A 22,997-nucleotide genomic window follows, 5' to 3' on the forward strand; every position below is an offset into this window, starting at 1 on the left:
TATACTGACTTTTTGATCACCTGGTATACAGCTTCAGAGTCACCTAAACAGCTGCATAAAAAATGATGGTTTTATAGTTGTGCCGTGTCTTCTATATATTTTTCTGGGCAACCATGACAACGTGGTAGCAACGGTACATTGAGAACTCTAAGTCCTACTTCTGGTAAATCTGACAGTAATAAGAATCTTAGCAAAAACAATAACAGGGAAAAAATCAAGGCAAAATGTGCTAAAAGAAAATGTAGAAAAACTATGACTATTAGTCTGGAATAGAAACAATTTTTCAAATTAGTTGTATGCTTAAACTGTACCACTATCTGGTTCTGTTTTGGCCTCGATAAAACTCTAATAAATACGGTATGCTTCTTATTTATGTGTTTGTTGTATTTATTTTCAGAATGAAATTTTCACTCTGCAGCGGAGTGTGCGCTGGTTTTGAAACTTCCTGGCAGATTAAAATTGTGTGCCGGACCGAGACTCGAACTCGGGACCTTTGCCTTTCGCGGGCAAGTGCTCTACCAACTGAGCTACCCAAGCACGATTCAGGAAACTTCCTCACAATTTTACTTCCGCCAGTAGTGCTAGTCATGCAAGTTTCGCAGGAGAACTTCTGTGAAGTTTGGAAGGTAGGAAACGAGGTATCGGCGGAACTAAAATTGTGAGGACGGGTTGTGGGTTGTGCTTGGGTAGCTCAGTTGGTAGAACACTTGCCCGTGAAAAGCAAAGGTCCCGAGTTCGAATCTCGGACCGGCACAGAATTTTAATCTACCAGGAAGTTTGTATTTATTTTATATATTGATTTGAGTATCCTGGCAACATTTTAATACATTTTCAGCATGGATTTTATTTTTAACGGTCTCATTGATCTTGATGGATAGCTTGTCAATCAGATTTTGAGAGTAGATGTGGAATCTTTTAATTATTCCTGCTACAATGAAGGTTCTTTTAGTGGTAATGAATGTGACCTGCATAACATGGCTCTGAATAAAACGAGTTTCTGAGAGTTTGTGCGATGCGATGACAAAACTTACACGATGTCTGTAGTAGCTGATTTACTGTAAACAGAAAATCATGTTCCAATTCTTTTGGTCGGTAAATAGTAAATATCTCATGTAACACTCTGCAGTGACTTAAACTCTATGTGTGGTTGATTATACATGACGCAGTGATCTGTCGTAAGGTTAGAGATCATCTATTATGTTCAGAACATTTCATACTTTCGGAAGAATAGTTATTATTTAGGGTAGACGTACCTCTGATTCTCTAGAACAGCACGTGAATGTTGAAGTATGGAGTCCTTTGTGAGATCGTTGAATTGCAGAGAGACTCCAAGTTCTGCTTGCACAATCTTGGCCACATTGTACGGTTGGTCAGCAAAGAACGGAATGGCAAGGAAGGGAACTGCGTGATACATCGCTTCGTTCATGCTCTGGAGGCCTCCCTGTGTGATGAAGAGGCGCACTTTTCGGTGAGCTGTTGACAGAAGACGTCACGTCATCCAGGCAGCATGATGGCAGCTGTAAGAAATAGTATTTTACTACGATCTTTTTGTAGGAGATTGCACATGGGATGACCCATCTTATGTTTAGAGATCTGCCTACTCTTCTATGTTCGACAATGATCAGAGCTCGCAACCTGCAACATTTTTCCCAGAGTCGATCGGTGTCCTTTGGCTTGGAGCCAAGCGGAGGGTCTCACGTAAAGGTTTCGTCGAGTCTGTGACGGTATTGGCTACAGATTTCTGGAGCTGCGTTATCGGATGGGGAACTGTAGGACACCCCTTGATAGGCGGGGGTGCAATGTGCAAAGCAAGCTGCTACTCGGGTAGAAGTGTACTTCTGCAATGCTGATGGGACTTGTTTTAGGCTAGGTAATAGGTGGAGGTTCTCTGATGAAAAATCGCCAGACTTATCGCAGATAGAGAAATCAGTCCGCGTTCAGAGTAATGACACTTCGAATGTCAAAATTTTAGCAGTCATTCGCCGAAGTTTTCGTAACAAAGTCAATGTCAAAATTTTAGCAGTCATTCGCCTAAGTAATCATAACAAAGTTACCGAATCTATTCCCCTCCAGGAAACTTTTAGTGGTCAAATCACTCCCGGGACCGAGAGCCGGCTGAAACCCGAAGTAGAAAGCTCTGAGATATTTGCCGATTCATGGAACATATATCGAAAAGACAGATTGGAGGCCTTAGGAAGAGGTATTTCCATTGCAGTTGATCAGAACAGTATGTCCAGGGAGGTCGAATTTGAGTGCGGCATTAAAGTTATCTGGCCGCGTATAACAGATCTAGGTGAAATAAAAGTTAATTGTTGGATGGTTTTACCGGGCGTCAGATTCCGCTGTGACGGTTTTAAAGCCAGTGAAAGAAAATCTGAGTTCAGTAGCGCGGAAATACCTAGGTCACGCAATTTTAGTTGGAGGCGACTTTAAACTAGCGACTGCAGACTGGGACGTGTATGGATTCATTGCAGAAATACAGACAATCTTCTGAAGTTCTTTTGAATATGTTTTCCGAAAACTATCTTGAGCAGCTAGTTTGATAGCCCACACGCAATGGAAATATTTTAGACCTAGAAGCTACAAACAGTCTTGATCTAATCGATAGCGTCAGTATAGAGACAATGATTAGTTACCACGATGTCTTCATACCGGCTTTGGGTACTGAAGTTAATAAACCAATCAAGAAGTCTAGGAGGGTATTTCCGCTAGAAAGAGCAGATAGACAGTTGATAGCATTCCACTTAGACAATGAACTGACTTCATTTAGTTCCAGCACGATGGATATAGAGGATATATGGGCAAAGCTTAACTGAAACTCGATTAAAGCTGCATGGATTTGACGTATGGATACATAGTACCTAGTTATCCATTATGAACAACGGACGAGCGCAAACTACTTCCTGCTACTACCTGCAGTCTTAAGTGAAGTAGGCTACAAGAGGGCCCTAGGGTAACAATTCGTATTTTTACATATAATAATTTTATAGACGTGTATAATAAATTAGTCGAAGATTAAAAATTAAATGAAATTAGTAAATTGTCATATTCAGACAACTAACTGCACCGTTAAACGCATACGACCCATACTTCATACCAAGATACGTGTGGTTGCTTATGAAGAACAATTTCAGCATACTTACGATTAAAATTTACTGTAGTTCATGAATATATTCTCCGTTTGATTTAAATTAAAATATATTTACAAACTCTGACGATAAACCAGAAAAGTATTACATACACGAATAGAATAGCTACTTCACAGGATAAAACTGGAATCATATGGTCAGTTGTGAAGGAACTGTCTAGTCAGCAGCACGATGCGACAATATAAAGTCAGTACGTGGTAAAAATATTTCTGTTACTGATAAGTCAGTTAAATGTAAAGTATTTAACAACCATTTTCTGAGCACTGCTGGTGAATTAAAAACTTATTTTCTACAGGGAATCATTTAACGCTCTTGGGAAATGCCTTTCCGAGATTGATATCTGAAATACTGCTTTGTGATACTGTCAAGGGGAAGACTGAGTCAGTAATTAAATCACTGAAGACTAACGACTCTCATGGATATGATGGAGTGCCTAGCAGAATATTACAGTACATATAACCACTGTATTTAGCGATATTTGTAATTTTTCCAGTAGGAATGGTCAGGTTCCTGGACGATTAAAGTACTCGGTGGTAAAGCCGCTTTATAAAAAGGTAGAAAGGGATAATGTAGGCAATTTTAGACCTATTTCTATGACATCAGTGTTTGCCAAAGTTATTGAAAAGGGTGTGTATGAAAGGCTAATTGATCATTTTATTTCACATAATTTGCTATCAAACGTACAGTTCGGTTTTAGAAGTGCTTTAACAACTGAAAATGCTTTCTCCGCTATCTGTGAGGTAATGGATGGATTAAACAAAAGGTTTCGAACGCAGGGCATATTTTTTGATTTAACTAAGGCGTTTGATTGCATTGATCACAAAACACTGTTCCAGAAACTGGAGCATTATGGATTACGGGGAGTAGCTCACAAGTGCTTCACGTCTTACTTGAACAACAGACAGCAAAAGGTCATTATTCACAGTGTTGAGAATAGCTATGATAATATGGGGTCTGAGTGGGGTATGGTCGAATGGTGGTGCCCCATGGATCAGTGTTGGGGCCACTCCTGTTCCTTACTTACATAAGTTATATGCTCTCTAGTAATACAGGAAGTTCTAAAATATTTCTGTTTGCTGATGTTGGATAGTGTTAAATAAGAAGGGTAGAGGAGACATTAACTACTGAGTCAATATCATTTCTGGTATGAGAAATCATTTTTGTTTACAATCACTTAAAAAAGGACACTTAACCGTAACATTCAGTGTATAAATCTGTTATTACAGCCTTAAAATGACTACTACAGCTAAAATGAGAAAAAAGAGGGGTGGGGTGAAGGAAGGGAATGGAACATGGGAAAAGTAGCCGACCACCTGAAGACCACACGCAGTACAAGGAATTAGTTGGCACTCGTCTTTTGCTCACAACAGATGACTAGGAACTGTGTATCTGTGGGAATTGGTTGCTCTCATCTATCGCTCTCGAATAAACTAAACAAATCTGTGACAAATCTTGCACCTCTGTTTTGAGTAATCTCCATCTTTTAGCTTTAAATCAGACTTGATGAATGTGTCTGGGAGAGGAAGATTGCTCTAATGGGGATTTCATGAACGGCCTTTTGGTGAGTGAATTCCGGATTCTACTTGGAAATCGCATTTCATCGTCTAAAGAAGCTTCATCAGTGTTAAATCACACCGAGCATATACTCTCCAATCTTTCACAGTTGTGACTGTCGCCGATAGAGTTGTCAATCTATATCGGGTCTTTTCCCCTGTTTATGTACATTATGGAGGTCAATGCATATTGGTAAAGAAATCATTTGGATTGTCACGACACAGTTGCAACATTTCCGCTGCTGCCGAAAACAAATGAAGCAGGGCTTTTCTAGGAGCAGGACCTTTACACTACTTTAACAGGATAGCGCGTTTTGCGTTGACAAGAAAGCTTGACTTACATAAGTCGCTCATTTATATTTTCTCAGAAAATAAAACAGCAAGTGCATCAACTATTCACACTACACGTGTCGTCTGGGAAGAGAGTTCAGATAAAGTGTTGTTACATTAACGTTCTTTTATTTGAGGTCACTTGTCTTATCACGCCTTCACCAGTTACTGTGCAAACCACTTCTTCACTACATTTCTAATGTCAGGATTCATCATGTCTAATAAACAGGTATGTACAGACAATGCGTCAGTTATCAGTTCATCTTTTCAGGCACTAAAATGCACTTGTACTTTTTTAGCACACTTTGTATATATTTTTCACACGAACTTTATGTGACTTCCAGCACTTACTTCACTTTGACGCGCACTACACATTAAACTCGTCCAGAATCAGTTAGCTTGTCACGTCTGACGTAAAGCAGTGACGCGCTACGAATTGCACCCAAATTACGCATCAGTAATTTGTCACTCTCGGGGGATGGCGCACTACGAAGAATGGATGACATAAAATGCGGCGGAAAATTCCAGCTTCTAGAAAAACATGGCTTTACCAACGGGCGGTGCAATTCTGTGTTACAAAATTACCTGCCAGATTGTTTCTACACTCCTGGAAATAGAAAAAAGAACACATTGACACCGGTGTGTCAGACCCACCATACTTGCTCCGGACACTGCGAGAGGGCTGTACAAGCAATGATCACACGTACGGCACAGCGGACCGCGGTGTTGGCCGTCGAATGGCGCTAGCTGCGCAGCATTTGTGCACCGCCGCCGTCAGTGTCAGCCAGTTTGCCGTGGCATACTGAGCTCCAGCGCAGTCTTTAACACTGGTAGCATGCCGCGACAGCGTGGACGTGACCCGTATGTGCAGTTGACGGACTTTGAGCGAGGGCGTATAGTGGGCATGCGGGAGGCCGGGTGGACGTACCGCCGAATTGCTCAACACGTGGGGCGTGAGATCTCCACAGTACATCGATGTTGTCGCCAGTGGTCGGCGGAAGGTGCACGTGCCCGTCGACCTGAGACCGGACCGCAGCGACGCACGGATGCACGCCAAGACCGTAGGATCCTACGCAGTGCCGTAGGGGACCGCACCGCCACTTCCCAGCAAATTAGGGACACTGTGGCTCCTGGGGTATCGGCGAGGACCATTCGCAACCGTCTCCATGAAGCTGGGCTACGGTCCCGCAAACCGTTAGGCCGTCTTCCGCTCACGCCCCAACATCGTGCAGCCCGCCTCCAGTGGTGTCGCGACAGGCGTGAATGGAGGGACGAATGGAGACGTGTCGTCTTCAGCGATGAGAGTCGCTTCTGCCTTGGTGCCAATGATGGTCGTATGCTTGTTTGGCGCCGTGCAGGTGAGCGCCACAATCAGGACTGCATACGACCGAGGCACACAGGGCCAACACCCAGCATCATGGTGTGGGGAGTGATCTCCTACACTGGCCGTACACCTCTGGTGATCGTCGAGGGGACACTGAATAGTGCACGGTACATCCAAACCGTCATCGAACCCATCGTTCTACCATTCCTAGACCGGCAAGGGAACTTGCTGTTCCAACAGGACAATGCACGTCCGCATGTATCCCGTGCCACCCAACGTGCTCTAGAAGGTGTAAGTCAACTACCCTGGCCAGCAAGATCTCCGGATCTGTCCCCCATTGAGCATGTTTGGGACTGGATGAAGCGTCGTCTCACGCGGTCTGCACGTCCAGCACGAACGCTGGTCCAACTGAGGCGCCAGGTGGAAATGGCATGGCAAGCCGTTCCACAGGACTACATCCAGCATCTCTACGATCGTCCCCATGGAAGAATATCAGCCTGCATTGCTGCGAAAGATGGATATACACTTACTAGTGCCGACATTGTGCATGCTCTGTTGCCTGTGTCTATGTGCCTGTGGTTCTGTCAGTGTGATCATGTGATGTATCTGACCCCAGGAATGTGTCATTGATGTTTCTGCTTCCTGGGACAATGAATTCACGGTGTTCTTATTTCAATTTCCAGGAGTGTATATTTTATCATGAACAGCAACAGTTCTACCACATTGCCTGGAGCACCGGCGGACGCATTTTCGTTTCTGAATGTGCAACCCCTTTACGAGACTTGTTTGGTAACAAGGCCTCAGTTACATACCTGATTTCATATTCCGAAAGTGTGTATTTTGTTTAGTAGGCGACGATGTGAAAGTGTACAGAGATGCTTTTTAGGAAGCCAAAAAATGCACCGGTGAGTCAAAGCATTATGACCACTGCCCACCACGAGATTGAATGCCGCTAGGTGGTGATGCCCCCACGCCATTCGCCTACATAAGTGTAGCAGAGGCGAATGGGTAGAAAACTGGGATAGCCACTGACATAGGTACCTTTGCCAAAGGGCATATTAATATGGCCCAGTGCTTCGGGATATACATTTTGAAAATTATGAAAGTGATCGGTTGCTCGCGCGCTAATGTCTTAATAATGTATGGAAAGTGATTGAACGACTGTGAAACAACTGGAAGGCGACGAAATGTTGGACGTCCACTCCTTAGAACCCAGGTCGGAGATTTGCTCCCCCTGTGAAATAGAAGAGGCTGCGACCTGTGGCAGATTTGAAGACAGAGCGCAAAGCTCGATGTTGCAATCGTTCGGAGCATACCGTTCGGCGCACACTGCTGAATATGGAACTCGTCAGCAGATGACGCTACGCATTCCCATGCTGAGTCAACGACATCGTCGCTTACGATTGCAGTGGGCACGAGAAGGTCGATACAGGACGCCTTGTCGAATGAATCACTTTTCTCGTTCGACCAGGTCGAAAGAAGTGTCTGGATATGCCGTCATTCAAGAGAAAGGCTGTTCCAAATAAACACCGCGCCACAACTTCAGAACAGTGGGGGCAGTGTTAAGCAGAGGGGGGGGGGGGGGGGGGGGAGGGGCATTCTCCGGGTCTTCCAAGTACCCTGTGGTAGAAATCGAAGGCACCACGACAGCTGTGGACTATCTGAAAGTTATTGCTAACCCGAATCCGTTCATGCCTGATTTTTCCCTGACGGTGTTGCTATCTTCCAGAGGGATAACTGTCCACGTCACACGTACAGAACTATGCTACACTGGTTTCAGGAGAATGATAATGGTTCAAATGCCTATGATCACTATGGGACTTAACATATGAGGTCATCAGTTCCCTAGAACTTAGAAATACCTAAACCTAACTAACCTAAGGGCATCACACGCATCCATGCCCGCGGCAGGATTCGAACCTGCGACCGTAGCGGTCGCGCGGTTCCAGACTGTAGCGCATAGAACCACTTGGCCACTCCGGCTGGCAGAATGATAATGAACTCTCGTTGATGCCACTAAATTAGTCTAACGTACACCCGATGGAACACATCTGGGATGCTATCCGCCGCCAGCTCCGCACTCACAAATCTACAGATCGATATTTTGGGTACTGTGTGACCGGCGCGTAGATCCCTGGAACCATATAGAACTTGCCAAATCCATGCGAGGTGCAATCACTGCTGTATTACGTTCCAACGATAGACCAGCACACCATGAAGCAGCTTGCCCTTATGTTTTCTCTCAACCGTGTGCGGCATCAACCAGGGCCTTTTCTAAAGCCTTCTGGATCTCGTGAAATAACAGGGTACGATGAGTTTTCCCTATTGATGTTTGTGGAAACCATGTTACTTATTTCACAACATTTGGCCTGTCTTCAAAAATATCGCAATTACGCAAATACAGAATTTGTCCCATTACCCCATAACAGTGGGACATCAATCAGACAGATCTGTGCTCTGCACATTTGTCCTGTGACCCTGGAACGCTCCGTTATTCCACTAGGAAGGGACACCAGGTTTCTCGCATATTTAACCCTCGCAGGACCTGGGGGAGGAGGGGGGGGGGGGGGTTAGTTAATGCTCACCTTCTGAGAATATTGCAGTCCAGTCAGCCACTTTATATTTTAAAATTTTGAAAAAAATGTTTATTGTTTTTAACGGTGTCTTTTGCCAGATGCTATAAATGTTTAAATTTTTCAGTTAAACTGAACCCAGAAGTCTATGTAGTACATGTCACTTTCCACGATGAATGTTTTTCAATATTTTCAAGGTCACGATCTTGCTTACATATCAAAATCTCTTAGAAATGTATGTTGGTGTGTTGCGGGTAAATGTTTCCGAAAACAAAAGAAATTTGCCGTTTTCAAATGTTTTGTGGTAGTATACGTAATTGAAAATGCATTTATGTTACTAAGACTATGGAAAAGATATTTTCAGGTTCTGGAACGTACACACACATCAGTACTTCTTTACAAAGTATGTTGTTAGTGTAATTCATCAACAGTTAACGATATTTTACTAATTTTTTTAAGGTAGAAATAAAGCACCTGCCCCCTCCTAATGCACGTTATGGAAAATGCGTTGGTACTGTTGTTGTTGTGGCCTTCAGTCCTGAGACTGGTTTCATGCAGCTCTCCGTGCTACTCTATCCTGTGCAAGCTTCTTCATCTCCCTGTACCTACAGGAACCTACATCCTTCTGAATCTGCTTAGCGTATTCATCTTTTGGTCTCCCTCTACGATTTTTACTCTCCACGCTGCCCTCCAATACTCAGTTGGTGATCAGTTGATGCCTCATAACATGTCCTCCCAACCGATCCATTCTTCTAGTCAAGTTGTGCCACAAATTCCTCTTCTCCCCAATTCTACTCAATACCTCCTTATTAATTACGTGATCTACTCATCTAATCTTCAGCATTCTTCTGTAGCACCACATTTCGAAAGCTTCTATTCTCTTCTTGCCCAAACTATTTATCGTCCATGTTTCACTTTCATACATGGCTACACTGCACACAAATAATTTTAGAAACGACTTCCTGAGGCTTAAATTGATACTAGATGTTAACAGATTTCTCTTCTTCAGAAACGCTTTCCTTGCCATTGCCAGTCTACATTTTATATCCTTTCTACTTCGACCAGTTATTTTGTTCCCCAAATGGAAAACTCATTTACTACTTTAAGTGTCTCATTTCCTAATCTAATTCCCTCAGCATCACCCGACTTACTTCGACTACATTCTGTTCTCCTCGTTTTCCTTTTGTTTATGTTCATCTTATATCCTCCTTTCAAGACACTGCCCATTTCGTTCAACTGCTCTTCCACGTACTTTGCTGGCTACTAGGGTTAATATAAAATCTGTAAGGTTTAATAGCGTTTTATCAACGGCGTTTCATGTCTGTTCAAATTTTAGTTATGCGCAATGTTTTGCTGCTTTGTGACAGAAAGAATCACCTCTTGGTGCAGGGACTGACTGTTGCTCCTCAACGCAGACAAATGTGATTTATTGCTTATAAATACTGGAAGGATTCATATTTGTTCGAGGACATTATCGGTGAGAAATCACAGGAAATAGTACAAAATGGGAAATTTGTTGGAGCAGACTTCCGGAACAAATTAAAATTAAACTACCACAAAAATTAACTGTAGGAAAAGCATAAGTCTGACGAAATTCAGTTCACTTAGGACAGTAGTAGTCCAGGTAGGATTAATAGAAGAGGGAGTGAGAGAGAGAGAGAGAGAGAGAGAGAGAGAGAGAGAGAGAGAGAGAGAGAGGGAGAGAGAGAGAGAGAGAGGAGAGAGAGAAGGAGAGAGAGGGAGGGAAGGAAGTTAGAGAGTAGAGAGAGACTGAGAGAGAGAATCCAACAAAGACGGGCATTTTGTCACGGAAACGTTTTGAAAGAGAGAGAGCATAACTATGATGTTCAATGATCCAGTGGCAGACCTTGCAAGAGAGGCGTTGTGTTATACGGAGATGCTTACTGTGCAAAACCTGTAGAATGAGCTGCAGTGGAGGCAAATCACCTGTATAACATAGAAGAAATTTATAACTTTCTTGTGCGTAGATTTCCTCAGCCGATGTCAGTTTCCATACGCTGTTCTGGACTGGTGACTTCGAGATTGTAAAATGAACCACACTTTCGGCCTAACTGCCAGATCTGAGCTATGTCGGATAATGCTGGCTCAATGCTATTTCATCTCTAATACCACTTTTATGTTGCAGCCTCGCAGTCTGTACGTCAACGTCATTAGCGGGGGATGAGGAGACAAGGCCACGTAGTCACCGAAGCTTTTACTTTGCAGCATCGCCACTCGCCCAGCTGTTGGCTTCGATCCACTCCATACGAGGATATCGAGCAACGACTATCACCGCCCACTCTGAAACTTGGGCTTCAAGGTCATTCCAGGCGTGCTGGCATTGAGAATTGCTCCTCGTTATTTCAAGAATGAGACTCTGTGACTAACGATATTGAGAGGGCATTTATTTCAGTCTTGTTTGAACCCAAAATATCAGGTGAAATAAGTGCGAATTTAAGAACGTCACACAACTGTATGAGTATAGTGCAAGATACTGGTAAGTATTGGTAAGGTACTGGAAGAATGCTGTGAGTCTGCGAAAGAAGTTCCTTAAAGAACTGTCGTGTCACCCAACCTAGAAACCAGGTGAAGTGTGTGGGACCCACAACGAGTAGTACTGTCTGATATACTGAAACAATACAAAGAAAGGCAACACAAATGGTCACTGAAATTCTGAAAAATATTTGCTTGAAGACAGAGGCCAACTATCCCTCAAAGTTCTACTAACAGAGTTTCAGGAACCAGCATCGAGGAATCTAGAAACGTTCTTCATCTACTTTAGGTATCGTGAAGACAAGTTTAGAATAATAACAGCGACAGCAGAGGAATTTAAGCAGTTATTTCCACACACCATATGAGTCTGGATCGGAAAAAGTTCTGTGACATCTGATACAATGGAAATGCACTTCATAGTGCTTTTCAGAGTACATATGTAGATGTAGGTGTATTAAGTCGGAGAACACGTGTAACTGAAGAGCAGTTCTCTAAACAACGGCGTGGCTGGAATGACACTGACGTAGACAGTCACAGGTCCAGTTTCAAGAAGGCCGGCGATAGCCTCCGTTCGAAACACAAACCAGCTTGATATCTCCGAATGCGACTGCGATACTGCGGTCTAAATGCGCCGACAACACTCAGTGTCCTTGTTAAAGTATCGCCGGGCCATACTGGCGACGTGCGAGCAGCGAATACGCTCAATCTGGGTTTCCACACGCAGATAAAGTGACGCACAGCAAACAGCATGACGGTTGAGACGCCGTGTGCTGATGTTGCCATACGCTCCTGGCAAAATTATAGTACTGTCGCCGGAAACTGCTGTTCTCATTCATAAGAACTGAGCCAAGAATTCAATAAAAAGACGAGGAGGCACAAGTGCTGGATTCGGAACTGGATTTTGCGTAGAAATAACAAGGGGTTCTCAAACCCGTAAAGGAAGTAGCACTGATCAGCGAAGATGCATTCGTGAACTATTTTCGAATAACAAAACTAAATTTTGAGTTGTTGAGCTGAATGTAATAAGAAACCCCGATATTCAGGCATGCAGAACTGTCTAGTAAAACAGCTACAGAACTGGCTCGAATAAAACTACAAGTGATTCGTCGACGTTTCACAACCAGCGATTACCTATCACCTCTTCAGTATGACGATTAGTTTCGCTTTAGGAAAGGTAAACTCACCTGAGAGGTATTTATGACGTTGCAGGTGATAATGGAAGCAAGACTACAGAAAAATCAGAACACTTTCATAGGTTTCACCGACCTGAAAAAGCGTTCTACAGTGTAAAACTGTGCAAGAGGTTCGAAATTCTGAGAAAAATAGAAATAAGCTATATGAAAAGGCGTGTAATACATAATATGTACAAGAACCAAAATGGAACAATGTGACTGGAAGACCAAGAAGAAACGTTCGGATTGAAAAGGGTGTAAGATAGGGATGTAATGTTTTTCCTACTGTCCATACTATACATCGAAGAAACATTGACGGAAATAAAATATAGGATGAAGAATTCTGGTTGTAAGGATATTAATGATGAGTTCTCTGATAATATTGCTATTCTCAGTGAAAGTGGAAATGAATTACAGGATCTCTCGAATGAAATGAACAATCTGGTGATTACTGAATATAGATTGAGGGAAAAAAAATCGAAGAGTAACTTAAGTAGCGAGATGTATCAGAAAAGAGCGCAGTGAAAAACTTACATCATAACTGTAAATTAAGAAGTAGACGAAATTAAGGAATTCTTGCTACCCAGGCAGCAAAATAACCCCGTAATGGACGGAGCAAGAACATAAACAGCAGACTAACACTGGCAAAAAGGACACTCCTGGCCAAAAGAAGTCTACTTTTAACAAGCATAGGTCTTAATAAGAGGAAGAAATTTCTGAGAATATACGTTTAGAGCGTTTCATTGTATGGTAGTCAAACATGGACTGTAGGAAAGCCGGAACAGTAGAGAATCGAAGCATCTGAGACGTGGTGCTTCAAAAGAATGCTAAAAATTAGCTGCACTGGTAAGGTAAGGGATGAGGAGATCCTCAATATAATCTGCGAGGAAAGAAATATATGGGAAACACTGACAAGAAGGGACAGGGTGATAGGACATCTGTTAAGACATCAGAGAATGACTACCATCGTACTAGAGGGAGCCATAGGGGGTAGAAACTGTAGAGGAAGACAGAGATCAGAATATATCCAGCAAATAATTAAGGCTGTAGGTTGCAATTGCAACAATGAGATGAAAAGTTTGACGCAGGAGAATAATTCGTGGAGGGCCACATCAAGCCAATCAGAAGACTGATGGCTCAAAAGAAGACGTTAAGAGTGGCTCAGTGCTGACTTGGAGAAGAATTTCCGTCGCGCCGCCGTCAACACAGTGCATCCATGATATGTGTACCTGTTGCGTGTTTTTGTTTCTTGGTCTTTGGCATGATTGTGTGCGTCATTTCCTCGCTGCAACCACTTGCCCTGCGTACCTAGGTAGCGTAGCAAATGCCGTCGGGGAGAGTAAATTACATCTAGTGACGACCATTATGACAGCCAGATTCATAGCCTCATCCTTGAGCGGAAAAAAGAATGGGAGATTATGGTTTAACTGCTCGTCTGCAACGAGCTCATTAGTCACGGTCACGAAAAGGATTAAGAGTAGCAATATTAAAATCTCTCCGTACATTGTGTACGCTGTTCGGAGGCCCCTCAGAGCTTCTTTATACATCACGTAAACACCAAAACGTTACCTTGTGGGGTACGCAATTCATAACAAAACAGAAACAAAAAGCCGTTATGCTGTGGATTAAAAAGAAACATAGTGGCATTTGAGGGAATGAAATTGTAAGCGGCAACGCACTTTGACGAAACCGGATAATACACGCTACCAGTACCATCGTAACACACAGATTTGGAAGATATATCATGTGCACACATTTGGAAGATATATCATGTGCGACTGGGAAGAAGTGTCGGCCATTGCCTCACAAATAAAATGCAGGAGCTATATTCGGAGATATCTAACCATCGATGTAATGCATGGGTACAAGGTAGGTGCGCGAAGAAAGCTTTTTTTTTTGTCACAGCACCAACACTGTACAGGTAGATCAATTACAGACATTCCGGGGAACATATAATGGGATCCCCTAATGAACTATGGAATTTGCTTGGGTGGGTTGGCTTGCGTGTCTCTACGATAATGATAGCTGTATGGTACAGGAAAAAATATTAGAGGGATATCTGTGGAGAGCCTAAACTAAAATAGGGCTTCTGAAGACGGCCAGCATCGCTTCCAGCAATTACGGAGGCAACAATTTGTATATCGATAGACATAGCCGTAGCCTTACTATGTTGGTACTGCGAACGATTAACGAAAAGGGGAAACTGTAACTGTTGCGTTTCTCAAGGACATACAGCTCTAATGTATGTCTTATTGATTTGTAAAATCTTTTGGAGGTCAAATAGACACCAGTTCTTATTTCCAGGTAGGAACTAACCAGGAAAAATAATTGACTTTGTACGGATTGGTGCGCGAAATGTTATGACTCTTAATCGGGTAGATCGGTTAAATATTTTTTAAAAAAATGGGTAGGTTTAAATTAAATGTCGTGAGAATTAGTGAAGTGCGGTATCACAAAGAATAGGACTTTCTGTCACATAGGTACAAAATGATCAACACAATATCAAACAATGATAATGCAGGAGTAGGTCCAATATTGAATAAGAAAACAGGAGTGCGTTATCATTGTACCCAAGATAGACAAGAAGTCAACATCCACTTTAACAGTATTAGTTTATATACCCACTAGCTCCGGATATGATGAAGATGCCGAAAGAATGATTATGAGGAGAAAGGAGTTATCCAGATAATCAAGGGAAAAGCTAATTTAATTGAGATAGGGGACTGGAATTCGATGTAACAGAAGGAAGTGGAGAAAAAATAGTAGTAGAATATGAATGAGGGGAAGGAATAAAAGGGGAAACCGCATGGAAGAAATTTATACAGCTCAGAAATAACTGGGTTTAAGAATCTGATGTATACGTGACACTGGAAGATTTCAGATATATTACATAATGGTAAGACCTGAATACACTGGAACATTTCAGGTAAATCACATAATGCAAAGACAGAAACTTAAACTGCAAAACATTTCCAGTAGCAGACATCCAAAGTTTGTACTTATAATTAAAACTGATGAAATTTTAAGTAGGTAGGAAATTAGGAATATGGGACGTCGATAAACTAGAACAATCAGAGATTGTTGCAAGTTTCAAAGGGAGCATCTGGCAACGGTTGACCGAAACAGGGGAAGGGAATGCTAATGGATAGCTTTGTGAGATGCAGTACTGAATGCAGAGTAACATACAAACAAAGAGACCCATTAAAAATGATGAGATAAAGCACGAGACACTGAATTTAAATGACAAAAAAGGAACTCTACAAAGGCAACGAATGAAGCACGCAGAAAGAATAAACAGAGTGAGATCAACAAAAAGCACATAATGGTAAACCTTGAACGTGTAGAGGAGAACTGATAACTATAGAAGTACGCATGATTCTGAGACAGATACGAAGGCGTGTTAAAAGGTTATGCCTCAGAATTTCTTATTTGAAAATTCTTAAAGCTTTTTCAATAAAAGAAACGTTATTAACATTCTAAATCTTTATTCTTCAAGTCTACATATTTGAAGACGCCTGTCACAACAGGTGTCCGTATTGTACACTACTGGCCATTAAAATTGCTACACCACGAAGTTGAAGTGCTACAAACGCGAAATTTAACCGACAGGAAGAAGATGCTGTGAGATGCAAATTATTACCGTTTCAGAGCGTTCACACTAGGTTGGCGCCGGTGGTGACAACTACAAAGTGCTGACATGAGGAATGTGTCCTACCGATTTTTCATACGCAAACAGCAGTCGACCGGGGTTGCCTGGTGAAACGTTGTTGTGATGCCTCGTGTAAGGAGGAGAAATGCGTACCATCACGTTTCCGACCTTGATAAAGGATGGATTTAACCTAGCGCGATTGCGGTTTATCGTATCGCGACATTGCTGCTAGCGTTGGTCGAGCTCCAATGACTGTTAGCAGAATATGGAATCGGTGGGTTCAGGAGGGTAATACGGAACGATGTGCTGAATCCCAACGGCCTCGTATCACTTGCAGTCGAGATGACAGGCATCTTTTCCGCATGGCTGTAACGGATCGTGCAGCCACGTCTCGACCGCTGAGTCAACAGTGGGGACGTTTGCAAGACAAGAACCATCTGCACGAACAGTTCGACGACGTTTGCAGCAGCATGGACTATCAGCTCGGAGACCGTGGCTGCAGTTACCCATGACGTTGCATGACAGACAGGAGCACCTTCGATGGTGTACTCAACGACGTACCGATTGCACGAATGGCAAATCGTCATTTTTTCGGATGAATCCAGGTTCTGTTTACAGCAGCATGATGGTCGCATCCGTGTTTTGCGACATCGCGGTGAACGCACATTGGAAGCGTGTATTCGTCATTGGCTTACTGGCGTATCACCCGGCGTGATGGTATGGGGAGCCATTGGTTAAATGTCTCGGTCACCTCTTGTTCGCACTGATGGCACTTTGAACAGTGGATGTTACATTTAAGATGTGTTACGACCCGTGGCTCTACCCTTCATTCGATCCCTGCGAAACCCTACATTTCAGCAGGATAATGCACGACCGCATGTGGCAGGTCTTGCACGGGCCTTTCTGGATACAGAAAATGTTCGACTGGTGCCCTGGCCAGCACATTCTTCAGATCTCTCACCAATTGAAAACGTCTGGTCAATGGTGGCCGAGCAACTGGCTCGTCACAATACGCCAGTAACTACTCTTGATGAACTGTGGTATCGTGTTGAAGCTGCATGGGCAGCTGTACCTGTACACCCCATCCAAGCTCTGTTTGACTCAATACCCAGGCGTATCAAGACCGTTATTGCGGCCAGAGGTGGTTGTTCTGGGTACTGATTTGTCAGTATCTATGCACCCACATTGCATGAAAATGTAATCACATGGCAGTTCTAGTATAATATATTTGTCCAATGAATACCCGTTTATCATTTGGGTTTCTTATTTGTGTAATAATTTTAATGGCCAGTAGTGTAGTATGTAAAACGGTGGTGTGTAACGTAAATACGTCGGTACGCGAGAAACAGCGTGCTGTAATCGAATTTCGTATGCGAAGAGTTTGTCCACTCATGGAACACCCTCCTCTTCAGCATGACAGTGTTACACCATACACGAGTGCTGCGGCATCTGCAGCAGTCTGACTCCTCCGGCTCACTAGCATCGATCGTTCTCCATAGAGTCGCGACTTGGCCTCATCCGATTTTCATATCTTTCGAAAACTTGCAGAGCATTTTCGATGACGTCACGTTGATAGTGATGAAATGTTGTAACAAAGATGAGGTTGCGACTCCGTCAACAAATATTTTGCAGTGACAGTCTCAACAAACTGGGCTCTAGTTGGGAGAGATGCGTTCGTCATCAGAGAGACTATCTTGAGAAAGCAATAGACATGAAACACAAAAATGTAGAATGTTAACAAAGTTTTTTATGTAAGAAACAAACAATTTTCACAAAAATAATTTGGCAGCATTACTTTTCAGTATGCAGCTACAAAAATTAAAGAGAGTTTTGAGAAAAGAGCAGCACCTGTATGAATGTTGTGAGGCCTGGTGGCAAGTCACTACTGCGCAAAGAATGGAAAGCTGAAAATCGGAAAAAACGTAAAGAAGAGCTGCACAAGAGAAACTTCAAGACAGTATTATGTGAAGGGAGAAGAAGTAGATAAACATGACATGGGGATACGATACTCCGAGATGAACTGGTCATAGAACTGAAAGATGTACGCCGCAGAAAGGTGCTTGAAGTGGAAGACATTTGCTCAGAATTTCTCGTGTATTTGGGAGAGGCATCCATGACGAAACCGGGTCCTGTAAAATATATGAGACAAGCACGTAACCTGAGACTTCCAGAAAAATCTGATACTGCGATTTACAAGGAAGGTAAAACAATACAGGGTGGTCCATTGATCGCGACAGGGCCAAATATCTCATGAAATAAGAGTCGAGCGAAAAAACTACAAAGAACGAAATTTGTGTATCTTGAAGGGTGAAACCAGATGGCGCTATGATTGGCCCGCTAATGGCGCTGCCTTAGGCCAAACGGATATCAACTGCGTTTTTTTAAATAGGAACCCCCATTTTTTATTACATATTCGTGTATCACGTAAAGAAATTGGAATGTTTTAGTTGGACCACTTTTTTCGCTTTGTGATAAATGCCGCTGTAATAATCACATACATATGGCTCACAATTTTAGACGAACAGTTGGTAACAGGTAGGTTTTTAAAATTAAAATTCAGAACGTAGGCACGTTTGAACATTTTATTTCAGTTGTTCCAATGTGATACATGTACCTTTGTGAACTTAACATTTCTGAGAACGTATGCTGTTACAGCGTGATTACCGGTAAATACCGCATTAATACAATAAATGCTCAAAATGATGTCCGTCAACCTCAATGCATTTGGCAATACGTGTTACGACATTCCTCTCAACAGCTAATAGTTCGCCTTCCGTAAAGTTCGCACATGCATTGACAATGCGCTGACGCATGTTCTCGGGCGTTGTACGTGGATCACGGTGTCAAATATCTTTCAACTTTCCCCACAGAAAGAAATCCTGGGACGTCAGATCCGGTGAACGTGCTGGCCACGGTATGGTGCTTTGACAACCAATCCGCCTGTCCTGAAATATGCTATTCAGTACCGCTTCAACCGCACGCGAGCTATGTGCCGGACATCCATCATGTTGGAAGTACATCGCCATTCTGTCATGCAGTGAAACATCTTGCAGTAACATCGGTAAAACATTACGTAGGAAATCAGCATACATTGCACCATTTAGATTGCCATCGATAAAATGGGGGCCAATTATCCCTCAAGCCGCACCATACATTAACCCGCCAAGGTCGCTGATGTTCCACTTGTCGCAGCCATCGTGGATTTTCCGTTGCCCAATAGTGCATATAATGCCGCTTTACGTTACCGCTGTTGGTGAATGACGGTTCGTCGCTAAATAGAACGCGTGCAAAAAATCTGTCATCGTCCCGTAATTCCTCTTGTGCCCAGTGGCAGAAGTATACACGACGTTCAAAGTCGTCGCCATGCAATTCCTGGTGCATAGAAATAGGGTACGGGCGCAATTGATGTTGATGTAGCATTCTCAACACCGACGTTTTTGAGATTCCCGATTCTCGCGCACTTTGTCTGCTACTGATGTGCGGATTAGTCGCGACAGCAGCAAAAACACCAACTTGGGCGTCATCATTTGTTGCAGGTCGTGGTTGACGTTTCATATGTGGCTGAACACTTCCTGTTTCCTTAAATAACGTAACTAGCCGACGAACGGTTCGGACACTTGGATAATGTCGTCCAGGATATCGAGCAGCATACATAACCCACGCTCCTTGGCTTTTTGATCACAATAGCCACACATCTACTCGATATCGACCTCTTCCGCAATTGGTAAACGGTCCATTTTAACACGGGTAATGTATCTCGAAGAAAATACCGTCCAAACTGGCGGAATGTTACGTGATACCACATACTTACACGTTTGTGACTATTACAGCGCCATCTATCACAAAACGAAAAAAGTGTTCCAACTAAAACATTAATATTTCTTTACGTACTACACGAATATCTAATAAAAATGGGGATTCCTATTTTTTAAAAAAAACGCCGTTGATATCCGTTTGACCTATGGCAGCGCCATCTAGCGGGCGAACCATAGCGCCATATGGTTTCCCCCTTCAAGCTAGACGAGTTTCGTTCCTTGTAGTTTTTTCGTTTGATGCTTATTTCGTGAGATATTTGGCCCACTCAGTATCAATGGACCACCCTGTATACGTCATATATCCTGCGAAACACTTACGTAAAATAAACCGACGGTAAAAAAATGTAATTTCAGGAATACATGTGTCTGGGTAACGGATGTCAGTAAATAACACTGAAAGAGCACTAGTTAACGTAAGCGCGAGATAATCCATTGCAAATGTGAAATGATGGTACATTAATAACTGGTGTAAGCATCACATTGTATTATACAGGAGCCGGATGTCAGTTTGTGTAACGGAGTTCATTGCCTGCAGCACTTGCTCAGTCAGTGCAGGGTCGGTCAATGCTGTGGGTGAATGACGCTGTCGTCCTATGATGTGTTCGGCTGAAGACAGACCTGGTCATCGAGCAGTCGACAGCGACGAAGACCTGGTCATCGAGCAGTCGACAGCAACATGTCGACACTCTGTAGGGCATATTGGGTTACAATAGCGGTGTGTGGGCGAGCATTATCCGGTTGGAAACTTCCCCCCACCGCCCCCCCCCTCTCTCCTCACGATGCTGTTCATCAAAGGCAGCACAACAGGTAAATCACCAGACTGACGTCAGGGTGCGTGGGATAACCTTGGGAGTGTCCTGCTGCCATAGCAAATGGCACCCAAGACCATAACTCCAGGCGTAAGTCCGTGTGTCTAGAACGCAAACAGGTTCGTCGCAGGTCACCAACTGGCGTCCTTATAACCAACACACGGCCATTACCGGCACCGAGGGAGAACCAGATTACATGAGAAAACATAACAGTCCTACACTGTGCCCTCCAATGAGCTCTCGTTTGAAACCACTGAAGTCGCAGATCGCAGTAGTTTGGGATCAGTGGAAACCTCACTACAGCGCATCTGGCTCGGAGCTGTTCCTGAATTAACCGACTTGTAACAGTTTGCCGTGTTACTCTAGCGCCAACTGTTGCTCAAACTGCTACTGCAGATTCAATACGATGCGCCAGAACCATACACTGAAGACGATGGTCTTATCTCTCGGCAATGCCACGTGGCCATCCGGATCCCGGTCTTCTGGCGACGATACATTCTTGTGCTCACCGCTGTCAGCAATCACGTACAGCGGCTACATTCGTGTGAAATCTTTCTGTAGTATCACAGGAACATCCAGCTTATAGTTGCCCCATTACACGACCTCATTCAAACCCAGTGAGACGTTGATGATAATGGCGTCTTTGTCGCCTTAAGAGCATTCTTGACTAACACCACTCACCATGTCCAGTCTCAGAGGTAGCTCACCCTCACGACCGTTACAGTATTTTTTTAAAGCAAACCCGATTTGCATCCTCATACTGACGCTATTAGGTCAACTGTTACTCGGCTGGCGCGAAATGTAAACGAATTCATCTTTCACTATTATGTTGCTATTCTTTTCCGTCAGTGTATGTACGGAGGAATGAAAAAATCCTAAAAGCCAACCTGGGATATAATCTGTTTGACTTTCGGATAAATGAAGGAACTCGCGATACTCTTCTCTTAGAGCACGCTTGTCCAAGAATTGCGCCCGGCGGGCGCGCCCGCGCCCCGCCGGCGCAAAGCAGTGTAGTTCAGCGCCCCGTCCGCGACCGTGTGTCGCTGGTGTTGGCATAGGAGCGAGAGAGAGAGAGAGAGAGTGAGAGAGGGGGGGGGGAGGGGAGCTGCGGAGCGAGTGAGACAGCACAGCACTGCTCTGCGCTGCACTGTCCCGCGGTCTGATCCAACGTAAACAAAATATTCTATTGTAGAAATAATTTTATGTAAGGGATATAGTGTCTCGCGTCCGTCGGCCGTCGTAATTTAATACATTATTATTGTTATTATTATTTTTGGATTGTTGCCGACTTACGTGGTGGGCCCTGATAAAAATGATATTTGATTCAATTTTGATTTTACGATTAAATGCTTTCCTGAAGTTCTCCTTTTTAACAATATTAATCTCAAATTATTTGTTACGTTAATGAATGTTAGACTCGCTGAATCTTAAAACATGAGCATATAAGCTGAACAGTGTAATAAACTTTTCATATTAATTTCCTCGGCTAGTCAGCTCACTTTGAAGCAAAAGATCTTCAGTTATTAATTACAATTGCGGCCCACACACGCGCGAGAGTATTTTCTCTTACCTCCGTTAACCATTGCCACGTAGTCGGAGTCCTGGCTCCGGCTGTGGTCCGGCTATGGCACTGAAAATGAGAATCTTAAAGCTACGTATTTCTGCAACTTCGTGCGGCTGTAGAAAAAAATTATATTATGTTAATAGCGGGCGAGTATTTTGCTTCCGCTAATTTTTCATAAGTTAATATCGCCGCGTAATGGCGTCGTTGGCTGCATCGGCCGCTGCGATTGTTGAACTGTAAATTACTTGAATGCAGGTTAATTCAAGGAAGGCGGACATGAAATCGGGATCACCTCTTACAAATTAAAAGTACACAATAATATTAAATCAATGTATTATCTGCTTAATTCATAGAAATATGCTTACATTTGCCAGCACTCGAAAGATGTCCGTCTACACGCAATCAAGACAAGAGAAGTGAAAACGACTAAAAAATAACAAAAGAGCGTATCTTGTCGTCTCTTTAGATCACTTTCTTATATTTCTTTGCATTCGAAACTTAGACAGTGAAATTATTGTTTTACGGCTACATGGTAAAATATATTATTCAATTTTTAAATGTCTCTT

General features: G+C 43.2%; 1 protein-coding gene across 2 annotated transcripts in view; it reads right to left on the reverse strand.

Moving 5' to 3' along the window:
- Positions 1-22,997, reverse strand: part of LOC126336627 (UDP-glucosyltransferase 2-like) — a 104,111-nt gene that overhangs the window by 24,936 nt on the left and 56,178 nt on the right. For both annotated transcript variants that reach the window (XM_050000517.1, XM_050000518.1), the window contains exon 6: positions 1,254-1,473. In XM_050000517.1, coding sequence (XP_049856474.1) covers positions 1,254-1,473 — 220 coding nt within the window. The remainder of the gene's footprint in view (positions 1-1,253; positions 1,474-22,997) is intronic.

Source organism: Schistocerca gregaria, chromosome 2 (genome assembly GCF_023897955.1).
Source record: "Schistocerca gregaria isolate iqSchGreg1 chromosome 2, iqSchGreg1.2, whole genome shotgun sequence".
NCBI classification, from domain to species: domain Eukaryota; kingdom Metazoa; phylum Arthropoda; class Insecta; order Orthoptera; family Acrididae; genus Schistocerca; species Schistocerca gregaria.